This window comes from Triticum aestivum, chromosome 3D (genome assembly GCF_018294505.1).
Source record: "Triticum aestivum cultivar Chinese Spring chromosome 3D, IWGSC CS RefSeq v2.1, whole genome shotgun sequence".
Classification (NCBI taxonomy): domain Eukaryota; kingdom Viridiplantae; phylum Streptophyta; class Magnoliopsida; order Poales; family Poaceae; genus Triticum; species Triticum aestivum.
The window spans coordinates 396,261,262-396,281,282 of record NC_057802.1 but is presented as its reverse complement, the minus strand read 5'-3'; the positions used below and the strand labels follow the sequence as shown (position 1 = coordinate 396,281,282).

General features: G+C 45.2%; 2 protein-coding genes, 1 long non-coding RNA gene and 2 pseudogenes across 4 annotated transcripts; 4 read left to right on the top strand and 1 right to left on the bottom strand.

Moving 5' to 3' along the window:
• Positions 1 to 3,524, top strand: part of LOC123076325 (uncharacterized mitochondrial protein AtMg00810-like) — a 39,868-nt pseudogene extending 36,344 nt beyond the window's left edge.
• Positions 3,525 to 4,225: 701 nt separating this feature from the next.
• LOC123079140 (hexokinase-9) lies at positions 4,226 to 8,819 on the top strand. The gene is made up of 9 exons (XM_044501824.1): positions 4,226 to 4,632; positions 5,590 to 5,740; positions 5,840 to 6,022; positions 6,253 to 6,327; positions 6,449 to 6,604; positions 6,836 to 6,934; positions 7,019 to 7,149; positions 7,795 to 7,876; positions 7,954 to 8,819. Exons 1-9 carry the CDS (start codon positions 4,370 to 4,372, stop codon positions 8,299 to 8,301), a joined length of 1,488 nt encoding a protein of 495 aa, XP_044357759.1. The 5' UTR covers positions 4,226 to 4,369; the 3' UTR covers positions 8,302 to 8,819.
• Positions 8,820 to 8,875: 56 nt separating this feature from the next.
• Positions 8,876 to 10,690, top strand: LOC123079141 (senescence/dehydration-associated protein At4g35985, chloroplastic). The gene is made up of 5 exons (XM_044501825.1): positions 8,876 to 9,544; positions 9,620 to 9,756; positions 9,849 to 10,015; positions 10,114 to 10,198; positions 10,304 to 10,690. The coding sequence occupies exons 1-5, from the start codon at positions 8,972 to 8,974 to the stop codon at positions 10,461 to 10,463; spliced, it is 1,122 nt and encodes a 373-aa protein (XP_044357760.1). The 5' UTR covers positions 8,876 to 8,971; the 3' UTR covers positions 10,464 to 10,690.
• A 1,009-nt stretch (positions 10,691 to 11,699) lies between these two features.
• LOC123074740 (40S ribosomal protein S24-1-like) lies at positions 11,700 to 13,804 on the bottom strand (annotated as a pseudogene).
• Positions 13,805 to 15,850: 2,046 nt separating this feature from the next.
• On the top strand, positions 15,851 to 19,167 carry LOC123074739 (uncharacterized). 2 transcript variants are annotated; one of them, XR_006436042.1, is made up of 5 exons: positions 15,851 to 16,375; positions 16,525 to 17,177; positions 18,078 to 18,242; positions 18,331 to 18,495; positions 18,699 to 19,167. It is a non-coding gene; the product is annotated as an uncharacterized lncRNA (long non-coding RNA). The 2 variants fall into 2 exon arrangements; XR_006436043.1 differs by having other exon boundaries at positions 16,525 to 17,953.
• Positions 19,168 to 20,021: the final 854 nt, after the last annotated feature.

The following is a 20,021-nucleotide window of genomic DNA, read 5'->3' as shown; positions in this document are numbered from 1 at the left end:
CCCACGTTCACTAGGTCGGTGTGGGGGCTACCGTGAGCACAATAGCGAGAGGGCTTGCTTAGCCCCTCAAATTAGATTTTAGGTTACATCGGAAGGATTCTAAGCAATCCATTGGCCCCAGCCTTGGCCCAGCTCCGCGCGTCCTCCTTGATGGTGGCGGCGATGTCCGAGAGATGGACGTCGTCCGTGAAGGACACATGCATTCTAGTACTCTAAATTGACCAGGCACACAAAATGACGAGCGACGCAAACCCTTTCCTAAGGCTGGCCATGTAGGTGGCGTGGGAGGCAGCCCACCAGTCGAGGAATTGGACGTTCACGTCCGGTGGTTGGACAGTTGGACGACACCAAGAGAGGATGGCGTACAAGACTTGACGCAAGAAAGGACAATCGGATAGCAGATGGTGCATGGACTCGGACTCCTTGTCGCATAGAAGGCATGTCGACTCGTGGGGCAGGCCATGCCTCTCGAGACGTTGAGTCGTCCAGCAACAATCTTGAAGTGCTAGCTAGACGAAGATCTTGATGCATAGAGGCACCCAGGATCGCCAAGCAAGCTCCCAGTGGGGCTCGGAGGTAGAGCTGTGGAATAGACAAGATAGCAGACTGCGCTAAGTAGGTGACGTCCGCGGTCAAGTGCCAACGGAGAACATCCGGAGTGTCAGAGAGATGGATGCCACGAAGCCGTCGCCAGAGATCAACGTATTCGACTAGAGTTGCCGAGCCGAGCGCGCCCTGGATGCCCCGATCCATGCACAAAGCTCGAGGCCCTCATGGACTGTGCGGGACTTACGCCGGCGACAAGGCACCAACGCCATGAGGGAAGGGGCATTGTCCAAGATGACCTGCCCGTCGAGCTAGTGATCATCCCCGAGACGGCAAGCCTTGCCATTATCGAGAGTCCAAGCCGTGGATGCTCGAAACACCGTCCACACCTTAGGGGTGCCAGGTAGATGCAGATGGTGCCATGCCCTGGATGCATCCGTCCGTTGGAAACCACATCCAGCGCATACGCAGAGCCACTCCGATGCGCTGTAGGTCCGGAATCCCTAGCCCTTCGAGCGATAGAGGGCGGCATACCTTCTGCCAATTAACCAGGCATTGACTTCCATTCACGTCGCGCCGCCCGTGCCAAAGAGAATCGCGCATGATGCGGGTCACTTGCTTGGGGATCGCAGGCCATAGTGACATGGTCATGAGAAGGTGCAGGGCCATTGTGGCCTTTTGCCAAACTTAATCCCAATGCAGGAGCTCTTCTTCGTGCTGAAATAGCCTTGCTTCCAGATCACGGGGGTGAATTAAATAAAGCTGATCATGTGGAAAATTTCAAAGAAAACTGTAATTCTGCAGATTGTGGGCGTCATTTTATGTGTGCAGATCCGGACGAAACAGGCACGAGATCCCATGCTGATTCGGTTGGCAGCGGTGCTGGATCCCGTGCAGATCCTCGCGTCAGCCCGTCTGTCTCTGGTGGCGCGCGATCCCAGGAGGATCTCCCTCCCCTGCATGCGTCCACTGGCGCCCGGGTGGGCGACCAAGCGGACCCCGCCTGTCTCGCCTCGCGATTGGGTGAGACCGTCCGCCCAGCGCGTGGCCGACAGCCGCCACCAGGAGGAGCCCACCAGCCCAGGCGTGGGCCAAGGCGCGGGCGCCGATACGCATGTGGTCGACAGCCGCTCCCGGGTGGAGCCCGCCAGCCCAGGCGCGGGCGGGGACGACGCGGCGATTGGCGCGACTGCTGACAGGGGGACACCCGCGTCTGCAGCGTCAGGATCAACTACAGGGGCAGAATCCGCCTCGGATCCGGTACCAGGATTCTCTGTGGAGGTGTCTACTGCTTCTGGATCTCCTGTGGCTACATCAGCAGCACTACCTCAGCCTCCTCGTCGACATACTCAGTCACAATCAGGTATTATCAAAGAAAAGGAGTATACTGATGGTACGGTACGCTATGACACAGTCAAACGTGCTTTTCTTAGTAGTGTTGGAGAACCAAATAATTTGCATGATGCTCTAGCTCATAAAGAATGGAAGGAGGCTATGGATAATGAATACGATGCTCTGATGAAAAATAGAACTTGGCACTTAGTACCTCCAAAGAAAGGTAGCAATGTTATAGATTGCAAATGGGTATATAAAATAAAAAGAAAACCTGATGGAAGCATAGACAGATACAAGGCTAGATTAGTTGCCAAAGGTTTTAAGAAGAGATTTGGTATTGATTATGAAGATACATTTAATCCCGTTGTTAAGGCAGCCACTATTCGACTTGTATTGTCTATTACTATTTCCAGAGGTTGGAGTTTACGCCAGCTAGATGTTCAGAACACGTTTCTTCATGGTGTTCTTGAGGAAGAAGTGTTTATGCGGCAGCCACCTGGATATGAAAACCAAAGCACACCTCATCATGTCTGTAAGTTGGATAAGGCTTTATATGATTTGAAACAGGCCCCTAGAGCCTGGTACTCAAGGTTGAGCATGCAGTTACAACAACTTAGGTTCACACCATCCAAAGTAGATACTCAATGTTCTTTTATCATAAAGACAATATTACTATATTTGTGCTTGTTTATGTTGATGATATAATTGTTGCAAGCTCAAGTTCAGATGCTACCACTTGTTTGCTTAAAGATTTAAAGTTAGAGTTTGCTCTCAAGGACTTGGGAGATCTTCACTATTTTCTTGGCATAGAAGTGAAGTAGATCAAGGATGGTATACTTCTTACACAGGAAAAATATACAACTGATATACTCAGGAGAGTAGGTTTGTATAATTGTAAACCTGTGAGTACACCAATTTCAACTTCTGAAAAAACTTACAATTGAGAGTGGAGAAGCACTTGAACCAGAGGATGCAACTAATTACAGAAGTGTTGTGGGTGCCTTGCAGTATCTGACTCTTACACGTCCTGATATTTCTTACTCTGTGAATAAGGTATGTCAGTATTTACATGCACCTAGAACAACTCACTGGACTGCGGTCAAGAGGATTTTAAGGTATCTGAAATTTTCTGAAGGACTTGGGCTTCAGATTACCAAGTCTCCTTCTCTACTTGTTACTGCCTACTCTGATGCAGACTGGGCAGGGTGTGCTGATGATAGAAGATCTACAGTAGTTTTGCTGTGTTTCTGGGAACTAATCTTGTGTCATGAAGTGCAAGAAAACAGGCTACTGTCTCAAGGTCAAGTACAGAGGCTGAATATAAAGCTTTGGCTAATGCTACAGCAAAAGTAATGTGGATACAAACATTGCTCTATGAACTTAGAATCAAGGCTCCACAAGCTGCTAGATTATGGTGGGATAATATTGGTGCAACCTATCTGTCAGCTAATCCTATTTTTCATGCACGTACCAAGCATATTGAGGTTGATTTCCACTTTGTTCGAGAAAGGATAGCTCGAAGGCTACTTGACATTCGGTTTATACCTACTGGAGATCAACTTGCTGATGGCTTCACAAAACCCCTTACTATGAGGAGGTTGAATGAGTTCAAGTACAATCTTAATCTCGCGAAAGTTTCTTGAGGTTTAGATTGAGGGGGAGTGTTAGATGATATTGTATAGAGGTAGGGGAGGTGTTTTAAACTTGTATCCTCCTATCTCTTCTTCTGTTGTAACCTCCCTGATCTCCTGTAACGATCGATCACGATCTCTCTCGATCTCTTGTAAGCCACGGCACACATGTGATATAAATAGAGATGCGGCCCGAGCAAAGGGTTCAACGCTTCCATCAAAGTTTACAGGACAAGCGCCAATCATTCCCCACGAGAGAGCAGGATGCTCGCCAGGTGGGAAGTCTGCTCTTCATACGCTCCACCAGGGGTAGTAGAGAGGAGTCCGAGCCCTTGCACATAAAGAGCGGCAAGCCTAGATAGAATATCGGGAAAGTTAAGACAGATGAGGCGAGCTCCATGGAGATACCATCGATTTCGGACTACAATCAGCCTTTTAAAAGCCGCAGCCCAACCAAACACTCAATAAACACAAAGAAGGAAAGTACGTCAATACAATGTTTGATTGAAAGTAACGATGTACTTCTCTGTATCAAAGTATAAAATGTCTTTTCACATTAATAACGTCTTATTTTTTGATGCAGAGGAAGTATTTTGCAACGAAGGTACAATGTGCAAATCAATTATCTTTGTCACTGCAATTTTTTGTATCTTTGTCTGAAAAATACATTAAGCGAACCAAGCGACAAAAGGTCCCAAGTCTCGTCGTCGTTGTTTAGACATCAGAGTTCAGGCCGAACGACGAATTGGACCAACTTTCAGTTTACTGTAAAAGTCGCCGGTTGACTCTCAGTCTTTCACGAGTAGTCACAAACTCACAACTCACGAATACCACCGAGGGTGAAGCCAGCGGCATCGATGCGGAAGGCAGCGGCGTTAGCGGCTGCGGCGGTGGTCGCGACCGCAGCCGCCATCGCCGTGCGCCAGAGGCTGCGGGAGGCGAAGCGGTGGGCGCGCGTGGCCGCCGTGCTGTCGGACCTGCAGGAGCGGTGCGCGGCGCCGGCGGCGCAGCTGCTGCAGGTGTCGGACGCGATGGACGTGGAGATGCGCGCGGGGCTCGCCTCCGAGGACGGGAGCAAGCTCAAGATGCTCGTCACCTACGTTGACTCCCTCCCCTCCGGGTAAAACCCCCCACCTCTTCGGTTAAGATTAATAGCGATTAGCCGATTATTATGAATTAATAAGAAATGCTAGCATGTGTGGTTTTCTTGTGCTTGTAATTATATAGAATGGTTTTTTTGAAAGGAGGATGACCACCTGCCTCTGCATCCGGGCGATGCATGCGGTCATTTTATTAATTATTCACAAAGACCTTTTAAAATAATACAGTAAATCTGAAGCCATCATCTTGGCAACATCTGTCGCTACTCCTATCCACTTGATGAAGGGGTGCTGAATGTCCGAGCTGAATACCAAACAGACATCGCACCAAAGTCTAACATCTAAAGCTAGATGCCCCAACCAAGCTGCATTGCCGGGTCTGGGTCACGCACCGGTCCGGCGCACTCTCAGAGGCCGCCGCCGTCGTCTTCCATCAATCCATCTCCAGAGCAGGTACTGACGCGCCGACCTTGCCAGGCCTGCCATCGTGCCACCACGGCACGGCGCCAGACAACGCCACCATCCTGCACGTATCCATCCACACGCGCTCATCACCGAAACTCCGCAGCGCCATGCCGCCAAGATCTGTCGTCGGCCTTGCGTTAGATGTAACACCGCTCCTCCTCTTGTCCCCTCCAGCCAGCACTTGCTCCAAAACGATGCCCCGAAGAGGGAGAACGGCACTGAAGGCGCTGTCATCATCCGATCCGGTAGACCCAGATCTAGGGTTTTCCCCGGAACATCCCAATCGAGTTGACATGACCTTAGTTATACAGAATGGTGAAAGAGAACTATATCAAGAAATTTAATTGTGCAATTGCAGCATATGCATCCTCCAATATTGTATAGCATATGTACTTATGTGACTGTCCTATATTGCAACTGTTGAATTGAGCTGCATTTGAACTCAAAAAAAAAGAGAGAATTGAGCTGCATTTTCAGTACATCATCTAACCTCACTTATGCAACCACTGAAGGGATGAGAAAGGGCTATTTTATGCACTTGACCTCGGAGGAACAAACTTCCGCGTTTTACGAGTTCAACTAGGGGGCAAGGAACAGGGAGTTATCAAGCAAGAATCTGTAGGGGTATCCATTCCACAGGATTTAATGTCCAGAAGCTCACATGTAGTGATCATGCCCATTGCTCATAATGTTCATTTCATTCATGTTTCTATATTTTTTATTTATTTTTGCTAATATTGCATACTTGGCATAAATTTTCAGGAACTATTTGATTTTATCGCCGCTGCTTTAGCAGAGTTTGTTGCCTCTGGGGGTGTGGATTATCACCTTCCGGAGGGCACTCATAGAGAACTCGGTTTTACATTCTCCTTTCCAGTGAAGCAAACTTCAATTTCATCTGGCACACTTATAAAGTGGACAAAGGGTTTTGCAATTGAGGAAATGGTCAGTTTGTTGCACCTTGCTTGTGGAAACCAAATTAAAGATGTTATCACAAGAACATGATTTTTTTCTGAAGGAATACAAAGCAATGTCTAGTATTATCCCATATCAATTTATATTTCTGGAAAAAATCCTGTAGTTTCCTTAGAATTTCAGTTCGGTGATATGCTTATATGGTTGTCATTGTATAATTAGCTATGAATAATGTACTTGCATGTTTGCTTTGAAGTCAGGCTGGCAAGGATATCGTGGCTGAATTAAACGAGGCTATAAAACGTCAAGGACTTGTTATGAAAGTCTCAACATTGGTTAGTTTCTACTTATAATGTATATTATGCTTACTGGGGGTGATACTGTTGGAAAAGAGTCCTGGGGTTAAATGCCAGGTTTGTCTGTCAATAGAGACTGAAATATTGGACTATTTTGAAGGTAAATGATACCGTTGGGACTCTGGCTGCTGGGAGGTATGTGGATAATGATACTGTGGTTGCTGTAATACTGGGAACTGGTACTAATGCAGCGTACATAGAGCATGCACATGCAATTCCTAAATGGCATGGCCCCCTGCCCATGTCCGGAGATATGGTGAGTGTCTCTTCTGCACCCATGAATGCAACTTTTACCCCATGTTTCTTCTGCCCAATTCCTAAATGGCATGGCCACCTGCGCATGTCCGGAGTATGGCTGCAAAAATCGCGCAAACTATTTTGCTTCTATTACTTACAATATCACAAAAACAACAAATGGTGATAATAAGTGAAGAAAGGCTATTTACCCCATTGATATGATGATTTTAATTAGTTTGGTTTGTAACAGGTAATAAACATGGAGTGGGGAAATTTCAAGTCCGCTCATCTTCCACTCACTGAATTTGATCAAGCTTTGGATGCAGAAAGTTTGAACCCTGGAGAACAGGTATGTGGTTTTGCCCTCAATATACAATAATGGGACTTCCCTGTTTCGTGGTTGATGAGTGTGGATAAGAATATCTCCTTCCAGATTTATGAGAAGTTGACCTCTGGTATGTATATGGGGGAAATCGTCCGAAGAATCTTGTTACAGATGGCTCAAGAAGCTGCTCTTTTTGGTGATAATATACCTCCAAAACTAGAGATCCCATACATTCTAAAGTATGTTGTTCTAGTTATCGTTCACTGCTTTATCATGCAAAGAAAAATCCTCTACTGAATTGCTTAGCTGTAGTTATTGATGAGAAAAACTGAAAATTCAACAAAAAGAGCACCTTAAATAAGAAAATCATGTGACCTTATACTCCCTCCGTTCCTGAATATAAGTCTTTTTAGAGATTCCAATGCGGACTACATACGGAGTAAAATGAGTGAATCTACACTCTAAAATATGTCTATACATTCCTATGTAGTCCTTATTGAAATCTCTAAAAAGACTTATATTTATGAACGGAGGGAGTACTTATATGCTACTAGTAAAACTACAGTCACTGCATTTTTGTCCATGCCAATGGCTAAACTAGGAGACCTCTGACCAAAAAATATCTTGCTAGCCAATCCCTATCAGAGTATATCTTCAGTTTTTGATTCAGCCTGCAGTGCAAACTTTTCAGAGTTCTAAGCGGCCTTAATTAAAAAAATGTAAGCCAATGAAAATGAATGGAATGGTTCTTCACTTAGCGTTCTTTGACTAATTTTCCATCTCACTTTGCGTTTAAACATGAGCTGCAAGCTATTCAAATTAAACGTAACTGCTTAGTATTCCCACAACTGTCATTAAACGGCTTGATTTGTGCTGTGTTCCAGGACATTTCACATGCTGGTGATGCATCATGATGCATCTCCTGATCTGGAAACAGTCGGTATCAAGCTAAAAGAAATCTTCGAGGTACCCTCGGCAATGAAAATTTAGTAAAACTGTCATCTACCGCCAAACAACTCCTTTTCTGACTTGTATGCTTTCAGATCGAGAGCACCTCAAGAAAAACAAGAAAACTGGTCGTGGATGTTTGCAAGGTCATTGCCACGCGTGGCGCGCGGCTTGCTGCTGCCGGGATACATGGCATCCTCAAAAAGCTCGGTCGGGCTACTGACAGCCCCGATAAGCGAAGGACAGTAATTGCGGTGGATGGCGGAGTCTACAAGTACTATACTTTCTTCAGTAAGTGCATGGAAAGGACTCTGAGTGATATGCTTGGGGAGGAGCTGGCACCCTCGGTTGTGATCAAACCGGCCAATGACGGCTCGGGCCTTGGGGCCGCTCTCTTGGCGGCTTCCTATTCTCAGTACCTCCAGGCTGATGAAGATTATTAGCTCAATCTGATAGTTCCTTTGATTCAGAAGCCATGGCAGCAGTATACCACAACATTCATCAAACTGCGCAGTGCGATGTTAATTCAGTTATGAAGCTGAAAATAGACATTGCATATGGAATTCGGGGACAATTTGCTCATGTCAGCATTGCTTCTGGGCGCTCTGGCCATGGAGAAAAAGTTTCCTGCTGTGGTAGAGAAGACGAGGAATCGACGGAGTGCACTCTGACGGCTTGCATCCGTTCTTCATTCACGTCGGCGAAAATTGCGACCCTCATTCCGTTTTGTTGCTCGCTCTCGCCTGTCGACTCCTCGCCTTTGGTGGGAGTGCAACTGTTGATGCGATAGCTATCTTCATGCTTTTATTATTCCCTTTTCTTGTCAGATATTATTGTGTACATATATGTGTGTGGCCTGTGTAGACAAAGAATGTGTGTCCAAGGTGTCCCCGAATGTATTAACCCTGAAGGATGGAATAAAGGCGCGGCCGCAAAGGAGTGAGAAAGTTGCAGAAAGATTTATTCCGTGCGCGTCCTGTTCGTTCTTTCTCCTGGCCGACATGATATATATGCATCCCAAAGCCAATGCGTCCCGGGCAGCCAGCTTTGCTACCAGTTCTTCACGACCGAATCGCTCGTCTTAATCTGTAGCAGCTACTTAGATAGTGGTTCATGGGCTGCTGCGGTGGGGGCGCCATGTCATCGTCGTCGTCGTCGAGGCCGAGGGGCGGCATCCGGGAGGAGACGCTGCTCCGCGTCCCGGGCGCGGCGGTGCACCTCGTGGCCGGTTCCGAGGGGCCCCTCGAGCTCGGCCGCGGCGAACTCTCCGTCGTGAGGATCTTCAAGGACGACGTGGCCGTGACCACCGTGGTGCGCGTCGGCCGCGACCTTGGCTGGCCGCTGGCGAGGGACGAGCCTGTGGTCAAGCTCGACCGCCTGCACTACCTCTTCACGCTGCCGGACAAGGACGGCGGGCTCCTCAACTACGGCGTCTCCTTCGCCGACGCCGCGCTGCTGCCGTCCTTCGACTCGCTCCTCAAGTCCAACTCCTGCTTCTCCACGCCCTCGGCGCCGTCGAGGGGCTCGAGGCCGCCGCCGCCGGCGTCGGCGTCGCCCGACGCGTACTGGAACGACTTCTCGTCGAAGGTGGAGAGCTACAACAACGTGCTCGCCAAGGCCATCGGCGCGGGCACCGGTCACCTCGTCAAAGGCATCTTCATGTGCAGCGAGGCCTACGCCAGCCAGGTACGTACTCCGCTCTGCTTCGCCCCTTAAGTTTTTTCACGACAAGGCCACTGCTCTGAATCCACTGCCGTGTAGGTTCAAAAGGGAGCCAACCTGATAAACCCTCAAGCAGCCGGCGGCGCGAGCAAACGCTTCGGCGGCGCCGGTGGAGCTGACGGGAGCAGCCAGGCAGGTCCGGCGAAGCGTGGAGGAGTCAACAAGAGCCTCAAGAGGTAGTGACTCGACTAACAGTATCCCTTTCCTGCTTGTGTTAAGTTACTGCTTGTTCATCGCTCATTCATCACTACTGATGTTGGTTGGTCAGGGTGCGGAAGCTGTCGGAGATGACGGAGAAGATGAGCAAGACGATGCTGGACACGGTCATCTCGGTGACGGGGTCCATGGCCGCGCCGCTGCTTCGCTCCAACCAAGGGAAAGCCCTCCTCTCCACCGTCCCCGGGGAGGTCGTTATCGCCTCTCTCGACGCCATCAGTGAGTACTCTAGTGCCCTGGAAACACCCACGGGACCTCGCCGTAACGACCAAAATCTTTTGAGAGATTACATCGGTTGCCTTGTTCCTGTGTGACAGATAAAGTTATGGACGCGGTAGAGGCTGCCGAGAGGAGGTCGCTTGCTGCAACCTCCAACGTTGTTTCTGGTGCAGTGTCCAAGAGGTAAGAACACCAGCAGCACCTCAAGCCATATGAACCCCATTTCTCTGTTCGAAAAGCAGATCAGCATTTGGAACGCAGCGGTTGACTGACTAGCTTCTGCTGTAGGTATGGAGAGAGCGCAGGGGAGGCGACCGGAGACGCGTTCGCGACGGTCGGGCACACCGTCGGGACGGCGTGGAACATCTTCAAGATACGCAAGGCCGTCACGCCGTCGTCCTCCCTTCCGGGGAACATGGTCAAGAGCGCCGTCAGGAACAGAAACTGAGGCCGACTCGGCACCGCGGCACCGCCACCGTACCAACAGGTAGTAGCACTGGCTGTGCTGCCCGCTGAGGACCATCACGAAGATCAGCATACCTAATGAAGACATGTAATGCTACTCCACACTTGTGCAGTGTAATAATGTTTCTGCTTTGGCAATTTCGGATGCACTGATATGTCATCCCTAAAACAACCAATGCGAGAAATCATAAATCAGTTGCTCACTACGAATCGGGGATGCTGCGACAGTATGCCCTAGGCAAACACGACTTAAATTAAGGCCCTGTTCGGATCCTCTCCGCTCTACAATTGCAGCTCCCGGAGCGGAGGGAGCGGCAACACAATTGCAGGGAGTGGCTCAAACCAAGCTCCTTGCGCGGAGCGGAGTTTTGTGACTGGAGAGGTTCCGAACAGGCACTAAGCATGCAGGGAGAAAGTGCATAATCAAAATGAACAAGTGTAGAAATGGAGTGGACAGACAACGAATTAAACGGCATATCACACACTAATTTGGACGAGAAAGCTGCCTTGTTAAAGTTTCCATCAACACTTTAGCTCTAACCTCTAAGCATATCACGCCCTCGTCCTCCCTTCCGGGGAACATGGTCAAGAGCGCCGTCAGGAACAGAAACTGAGGCCGACTGCGCACCGCAGCACGGCCACTGCCACCATACCAACAGGTAGCACTGGCTGTGCTGCCTGCGGAGGACCATCAACATACCTAATGAAGACACGTAATGCTACTCCACAGTTATGAAGTGTAATAATGTTTCTGCTTCGTCAATTTCAGATGCACTGATATGTCATGCTTACAAACGCTCCGAGCAACCTCCAGGATTCAAATGCGCACCGGTTAAACCATAAATGGGTTGCTCACTACAAACCAGGGATGCTGCGACAGTATGCCCTAGGCAAACACCACTTAAATTAAGCATCCAGGATGAGAGTGCATAATCAAAATGAACAAAGTGTAGAAATGGAATGGGCAGAAAACAAAAGAAAAAGAAACTGCATATCACAAACTAATTTGGACGAGAAACCTGCTTTGTCAAAGCTTCCATTAACACTTTAGCTCTAAGCATGGATGTAAATGTCACAAGGCGTTATTCCAACCAGCTAGGTTCACATCCAGGAATGAGAAAAACCTCACTTCAGCATGGAGGAGAAAAAAACTAATAAGGACATAATGATGTCGCCGCCACTAAACCGCCGAGAGTGTAAACCAAATGTGAATGGATGTTTACTTCTTCTTCTTCCCGGCATCGGCCTTGGTCTGCACAAGCCAAAAATATATCAGCATAAACGATCACAGTGAGCAGTAGAAAGTGGCCAGCAGATCATGCATAAGTAGCTCACCTTCTTGACACCACGGATCTTCTTAGATCTGTTCTTACGCTCCTTAATTTGCTTGCGAGACTTTTCAACCTTAGTAGCAAGACCATTCTGGGAAAGGGAACAGAGGAAATTATTTAGTTACAGGAATAACATACATGAGCGATAAGGCAGAATATAAAAATAAATACCACCATGCATTGAAAATTCAGAACCAAACACACCAACAGCTGTTTTATTCCTCTTCATAACAATTACACATCCAGCCACATCAATAGAAAACTGTGTAACTAAATATTTACATGCCTTTTTTTATAGTCATGTATTACTGTTTAACACCATCGATCAACAAAGGAATATCAGACCTAACAAGATGATACATATTATTATATACTGAGCTTAATTGTTGTTGCAGCATATATACTAGTCCTAGGAGGTTGAGGCTTACCTAATTGATGATTACTCTTTTTTTGTGTTGCAAATTTGTGTTAAATGGAATATCCGCATTCTACATCTTTATGGGCTTTAACTAAACAGTTTGTCTAATTCACACCTAAATGTTTTTTAATGATGTCACATCTAAGTTCCCACAAATATATAATGCATCAACAAGAAAAAAAACTAGGACAAAAAAAAGACCACAAATAGAGTGGACATCAGCTTAGATGTGACATAGTTATGTCACATCTAGATGTGTCATAGACAGACCCTTAACTAAAATGTAGAGACAACCGAACACAGAACGGTTCAATGCAACAAAACGCAATACAAAATCATGCACATGTATCCTGCATCCATAAATTAGTTCTCAACATCACAGACACCATATCATAATATAAATCCATGATGCATTGGCAGCCACACTACACTGTTGCAAACAGGATGCATAGAATACAACAAGTCAGGAACACAATTTACTACTCCCTCTGTTCCTAAATACAGGTCTTTCTAGAGATTTCAACAAGTGATTACATACAGAACAAAATGAGAGAATCTACACTCTAAAATATGTCTATATACATCCGTATATGGTAGTCCATTTGAAATCTCTAAAAAGACTTATACCCAAAGAAATCTACTGCCGCAGCCATAAATTTCTCGTCTAGATAAGCACATGAAACTAGTATGACCAACCTGAAACATCTAGGTAATGAAAGCCAAATAACTACTACTCCGTCCGTGCAGGCGTTCATTATTATAAGATATTTTGAATACTTTAATATTGACTACATACTAACTGAAATGAGCGAAAAAACACACTAAAACGTGTCTACTTATGTCCGATTTAAAAAAATTTAGAACATCTTACAATAGTGAACGGAGGGAGTACTACTCTTTTAGCATATTAGCGTGCATTGCTACAGATTGTGATAGTGATACTAATGACGATTAGGGCTGGAGTACACTTTGCAAAGAGCGATCGAGCCCGATAAAAAAGCATCTGATTCCATAACTAAATCAGCGCAATGGCAACATACCCTGATCAGGCGGTACTTGGGCTCGAACTTCTTGGCTGCGTCGAGGTTGTCGTAGATGAGACCGAATCCGGTGGACTTGCCGCCTCCGAAATGCGTGCGGAACTTGAACACGAAGATGCAGTTGGCGTCCTTCACGTCGTACATCTTGGCCAGCTTATCCTTGAGCTCCGCCTGCACAGAGAAACCCAGACGATGAGATCGCTAGATCGTCACCTGAACCGCCTCCATGTGTGTGATCGATGTCTCGCCTTGGGGACGTTGGCCTTGCCGGGGTGGATCACCTCAAGCACCTGAAAGTGAAAGGTGGAGCGCCGGAAAGGGTTAGTGATTTGAGAGATGTGATGGATCCTGAGAGCCCCGATGACGAGGGCAGGGTGCGTACGAATTGCTTCCGGGAGAGGAGGCGGTTGGTCATGAACTTGCGGGTGCGGAGGGTGACCGCCGCGCTGGCCTTCGAGTCCGCCATGGTTGGAGTTGGCCGCCGGCGGAGAGGTGGGAGACGAGAAGGTGTGATCCACAGGATGCGTTCGGGTTTGTTCCGCCGCTGGAAAACCCTATGGGGGCACTCGGCTTATATAGCGTGGCACTGTGGGCTTCGTTCGGATAATATAGATGGGCTCGAGGAGTACACTTCGAATGAACACTTGGAGTCCCCTCAACACCTCAGATTGTCAAAAAGAAAAAAAAAACTTAGAATCACCTCATCCCCTCAAAAGCAAAAGAATAAACACTTAAAAAAAATCAAAAGCTTTGCGAGATTGCCTAAAAAACTTAAAAATTAAAAGAAAAATTGGAAAATGAGAATAAAAAACAAAAGAAAGAAAGAAAGAAAATAGAAAAAGATAAACAAAAGAAAAAACCAGGCGTGACATCAGCGCTATACTGGACCGGCCCACGAATCGGTTGCCTTTAGGCGAAGCAAGCTACTGCCTCACGTTCAACGAGACATAGCCGCGCCACTGCCTGTGGGAGTTATGGAATCAGTAGTTAGTTAAGGGGTGCCCTTTACAAAGGTCACTCCTACCTTCTTCGGTGATGACAAGTGACAAATTACATGGGCGACAATTGTCACAACTTAGGAGTTTCGACATAGATTCGTTTCTTCCAAATATCTTATCTCTTCAACGTGTGTCCAAGTCACTAACCATTGTCATTGTTGGGTTTCTTTTTCTCACGTCGAGATCTTCAAAATTAGGTTTCATATTAATATGTTCACGAGAACTTTATTTTAACAACAACAACAACAACAACAACAATAATAATAATAATAATAATAATAATAATAATAATAATAATAATAATAATAATAATCATCATAATCATAATCATCATCATCATCTATACAGGGGGCTATTGCTTCTGGTGGTACGTCATCGACATTGCCTCCAAAGTTATAAAATATTACCAAGCGATGCCACATATAAGTGATAAAAAAAAGTTCCCCACAGGGGAATCTCCGCCTGGGCCGGCCCATACAGTAGGAACTTTCTATACTGGGCTCTACATGCCAGGAGAAGACACAGCGTGCCTGTTTAGCCCAGCCCATATCCGGGCAGCATGTCTTTTAAAATTCATTCCTTCTTCTTTTTTTCTACTTTAAATAATTTAGGACTTTAAGAAAGTTCCAAAAATATAAAAAATGAGAATTCTAAAATAAAATGTTAAATAATTCATAGATGTTTGTGTATCCAGAAAATGTTTACAATTTTTTTTAAAAAATTGCATATTCAAAAACTATTCTCAATTTTAAAACAAATTTTCAGGAATAAAAAATGTTCAAGATTTTTTAAAAAAGATTGTGTATAAAACATATTAATGAAATTGAACAAAATTTCACCAATTTAAAAAAATGTTCATGAATTGAAAATTATCCTAAAAATTAAAAAACTCTTCGTGTCTTACAAAATAGTTTATTGATTCATCAAATGTTCGTTCATTCAACAAATGATCATGGATTTAAAAAAATGTTTGTTAAATCAAACAAAATTCATGAATTTAAAAAATTGTTTCACCAAAACAATTTCCAAAAATGTTTCGATTCTAAAATGTTCGCCTAATCAAGAAAAATATTTTAAAAAATGTTCAGAATTAAAAAATGATTACAAACTGTATAAAATGTTCATGAATTTAAAAATTGTTCACGATTTTAGAAAATGTTTGAAAATCGGTAAAATTGTTCATGAATTTGAAAAATGTTAATGAGTTTAAAAGTATGTTCATGATTTTTCAAAAATTGTTCATGATTTTTCAAAAATTATTCATGATTTCATAAAAATGAGAGTGATAGTGTATATCAGTGATGCAGCAAAATATGGTCATGGCCATTGGGTGTTATGATTTTTTTTCTGGTTGCAACGCACGAACCGTTTTGCTAGTCTTTATCTTTACATAATAATAAAGCGGCTATCACTTCTGGTCGTACGTGTGTTTGCAAAAAAAAAACTCCCTATGGTTTAGAGTATTCAACCTACAATCCATATAATAAGTCAACTGAACCGGTATGACGAGATAAAAGAAAAAAAAACACCTCCCGATCTCATCTCGACCTCTAGGCTCCAGCACGTCGCCACCTCATGTCGGCCGCTCACCATCTACCCCCCGCGCATCACCACGGACGCTGCGGCTGTTGGCGGCTCCCCTCGCCCCTGCTACCATGGTACCGCCGGGACTCCTCCCCGCTGCTTCCACCTCGACAATGTTTCCCTCAACCCCGCTGGATTCGTCACCAGCCACTCCTTCCCGACGCACTCTGCCCGTCGTCGGTCCCATCCACCTGGCTCACGCTGCGAATACCGCCGCTGAGTGCATTGAAATCCAACGCATGGGACCTCGCCTCTTGCCGCCCCGCTCGAGGTTGGGCAACCCCTACCCTACTACAAGGTGAACTCTGCTTGAGTACACACCCACGGGGTGTCCGGCAGGGACTCCTTTGCCCGTTCTGCAAGCCGATGTAGGCACATAGAAGAACACCTTGACCCCTCAACGGAAACCCTTGCTCAATTGCTTCCCATCCTTGACTTTGCAGCATCGCCGTTTTGCTGACTTTGCCAAAATCTCGCCGTTTTGCGACTCCACTGAAATTTCGTCCGCCTGTTCTCCATGCATGGTACGAATGTTCAGTGCCTTCTGGCATATTGGTGTAGATTGAATCATACTGCTGATTTCTTATAATTTCGTCATCACGAAGATGTGTTCTTTTTGTATGGTTAATAGCTATTTTGATGCAGGCCTTAGTTTGGTTTTTTATGGCTGCAGGTTCATAATAATCTGGGTTGCACCAACTGCTTTTGGTTGGCGATGACTGCCATGCAGTTCTCGCCATGTTTGAACCACTCTTCACATGGACATCCCTATGCTCCTTATCTTACTGGTCACCATTATTGTTGATTGTTTCTCCTTCTGTTCTTTTATGTTATCCAATAGGTATTCTCTTACTACATATATTTCTGGAGGACTAAAGAGCATGCCATCCCTGATTAAACATTGGTTGTGTTGATAGATTAAACCCCAACATTTTCTATATGAATGTTCTTTCATCCAATTAATCATTTGTTTAGTTTTAGATATTAGACCCAAATTTGTTTATGCATTGGACTAGAAATAGCACAACTGCAATATTTTTTTTATTAATTTTCATAGTAAAGATTTTACAGCCGATGACCCACTGTACGCAGACCCCACATTCCGGTTAGCCTCATACTATGGAGATGTTTGACGAGATGTGCGGCAATAGTTTCAGTAAGTTCGTGTGCTCGATTTTAACATGGCAGATATGTCAATGTGTGCTTCTCAGTACTGTACGTGAGGTACCATGCGGGGTGGTGACCCGACATATGCTGGCAAGGCCAAAGAGTCGGCTCGCTTAGATCAGGCTGCTGGAGCCTCTTGTGCTCGGATGTCTGCTAGAGGTAAGTTTTGTAGCCTCTTTTTATTAGTAGATGTTCTTGGTGTCTTGAGTTACCATTCAGACCGTGTCTTCAGTGGAAGCTGCAGCTATGTTGCCTGGCCCTACTATTCCTGTACCATCTCATGCATTAGGTTTTCTGAAGTTTCAGCCAGCCCTATGCCATGTTCTTTGTTAGTGTTTCAAAACATATTATGTCTGTGCTCTCCTTTCTCTGTCTAAAATATCCATTATGCCATCCTTTTGGTCATATCACCGTAAAAGTCTGTGAGAGATGTTACAACAATAGTGATTATTTATTGTGAATTTCATCGGCATTCAAATACAGAGAAAACTGCAGGTTTCTAAGAATCAGATGTTTATGAAAGACTCTTTTCCTGAAACTTCCTAAAGTTTTTCAATCATTAATGGCAAATAGATTGATTTCCCCCTCCTTCTGCCGTGAACATTCAGTTTCCAAAATTGTTTGCATATGTGGAAAGCATGAGATTTCACATTTCAGACAATTCTCCAGCAAATGTATTTTTGTGTCTTTTGTTTCAAAATTAGACATGAGTTTTGCAATTTGATGGCTTAGACAGATGATTAGTACGATCTGCTGTTCCATTCAAATGGCACGAGTGGTTGCACCATGTAGGCAACTAGGCATTCGACCTGAAACAAATCTAGGATAATTTATTGAGATGTTAATTGCCTTGGAGCTTCTGGCTTAACTTGATCTCAGGCTGCACAACCCAGACGTGGAAAAGCATGTTATACAACATCTCATTTTCTACTAAGGTTTGGATCATAACAACGAGGCACAACCCATTATGGCTTTTCAATGACTATAGCAGAATGCAATGTCTTTCTAAGAATTGAAAATAAATTCGTTCATGTGCTTATTATCTTGTTTGGGTTACAGATACGCAGTAGGAAAGCAAGGACCAATTACGCTTGATCTGAAGTCATCAGCTTTTGACCCAAAGGAGAAAGTATGGACAAGGTTCCCACCAGAAGGCTCAAAATATACCCCTCCACAGAGTTCTTGTGATTTCAGATGGAAAGATTACTGCCTCCAAGTATTCTGGTTGGTCATCACCTCAGTGTCTAGATTAAGGTTTATCTATCATCAGTTACAATTCACATGCATTTTTTCTCATGAAATGAATTACAAGACATTGCGCAAGTTGTTCAAGGTTGATGCAGCAGATTGTATGCTATCCCTTTGTGGGGACCAGGCTCTCCGAGGGCTCTCATCCCCTGGTAAGAGTGGAAGCTTCTTTTATCTCACGAGCAATTATCATTACATGAGAAAGACGATGAAGAAATAGGGAGTAAAGGTTTGTGCTTCGTTGTTGTCTCATTCTAAATGTTTTCTGAACTTCAAAGACACTATAAAGTTTATACAGAATGCACGGAACACTTTTTGTCATGTAGATATTTCTGAAGATGTTATTTCACGATCTTTGCTCATCTAGAGCAACATATCTCCTTTGCCCAATGATTATTGTCCAAAACTTATCATGTTATTTTCTATCTACAGGTACTATGTTGCCTATTCAGGGACCTCACCTTCATGAGACTAGCAAGGGGTAGATGTTAGAAAGGAGATATGAGGTGAGTTTCTGAAGTTCACCATCCAATCCAGGCATCGAAGTTGAGCATTATTACTATTCAAAGGGATGAAGTATTAATCGGTTAATTTACTTTTACAGAAGTAAACCGGTTAGTATCTTACTGAATAACTATGATCTAGCTACAATTTTCAATGCAGTAATGTTTGTGCCCAGGCTCTGATCTGTGTGCCCTTTATGGTCGACTTGAAGACACTGACCATATCCTTTTTAGATGCGACCCAGATTCTGCTTTCTGGTGCTGCATTCGCTCCATTATGAATGTTTAATGGGATCCTCTCTCTTTTCATGAGCCAAGGGTCCTGGCTGTGAGCTTCTCTGGGCAAGTTAAGCGTATCTTTTGGTCTGGGTTTTCGGCATGTGTTGGGTGATATGGACCACTAGGAACAAATTTATGATTGGGCATATTTTTTCCAACAAACCTACTGACCCATTATTCAAACTTGTTTCTCGCCTACAGTTGTTAGAATAAAACGCTAATGCAAGATCATAGATGACACACCGAGGCATGATATTTGTTAACAAGGTTCACCAATAGGGCTACATCCCCGGGGCATGACTACGGGCGCTCCTCCCCAAGATATCGCAACACCGGCCGCCCGAGCGCCGGCTCAAGCCGTTGGCTCCCCCGCGTACCTGCTGCTATCAAGTCATCATGGGTTACAACTTGTGGTGCCCCTCGATATATAAGAGGTTTAGGATACAATGTGCCCGACTTCTACACGACTTGTACCTAACCACACCAATTACAACTCCAAGTCCATGTAACCCCTTGCGTACATAATATTCGACGCAAGTATAACAAACTCCACCTTGGCGAATATTCTCCACCACCTAAAAGTCATCCATGCTCGAACCTCCATGTACTCCGGACTTGGGTTGTCTTCTTTGTAGCTTACTGAGAGCTACCCGACGGGCCAGATTCGTCGCCACCATGGGACTCCACTGCTACTCCTGCAACTCCACTCTCCATGGCTCCACCTGCAACATTGCTCCCTTGCAACTTATAAAGATGTGAAGCCATCCTCTCTCCTATCATCACGGTCACCCCATCTTCCATGATTTCCATGGTCTTCTTATCCTGATTAGAATGAAATTCCATACCACCATCATGAAGAACACCAAGCAAAATTAGATTCCTCCTTAGCCCTGGCACATGCCTGACTCCCCGAATCATCCGCTCAACTCCGTAAAACATCTTGATTTCGATGTCACTGATGACCCACAAGTAT

What these genes read in the sequence shown, in the direction of transcription:
- LOC123079141 (XM_044501825.1), top strand. Translation starts at nt 8,972, where the DNA reads ATGGGCTGCTGCGGTGGGGGCGCCATGTCATCGTCGTCGTCGTCGAGG. An exon ending in GCGAGGCCTACGCCAGCCAG is followed by an intron (nt 9,545 to 9,619) that starts GTACGTACTCCG and finishes ACTGCCGTGTAG; the next exon opens with GTTCAAAAGGGAGCCAACCT. An exon ending in CGCCTCTCTCGACGCCATCA is followed by an intron (nt 10,016 to 10,113) that starts GTGAGTACTCTA and finishes CCTGTGTGACAG; the next exon opens with ATAAAGTTATGGACGCGGTA.
- LOC123079140 (XM_044501824.1), top strand. Translation starts at nt 4,370, where the DNA reads ATGCGGAAGGCAGCGGCGTTAGCGGCTGCGGCGGTGGTCGCGACCGCA. An exon ending in TGCCCATGTCCGGAGATATG is followed by an intron (nt 6,605 to 6,835) that starts GTGAGTGTCTCT and finishes GGTTTGTAACAG; the next exon opens with GTAATAAACATGGAGTGGGG. An exon ending in AGCTAAAAGAAATCTTCGAG is followed by an intron (nt 7,877 to 7,953) that starts GTACCCTCGGCA and finishes GTATGCTTTCAG; the next exon opens with ATCGAGAGCACCTCAAGAAA.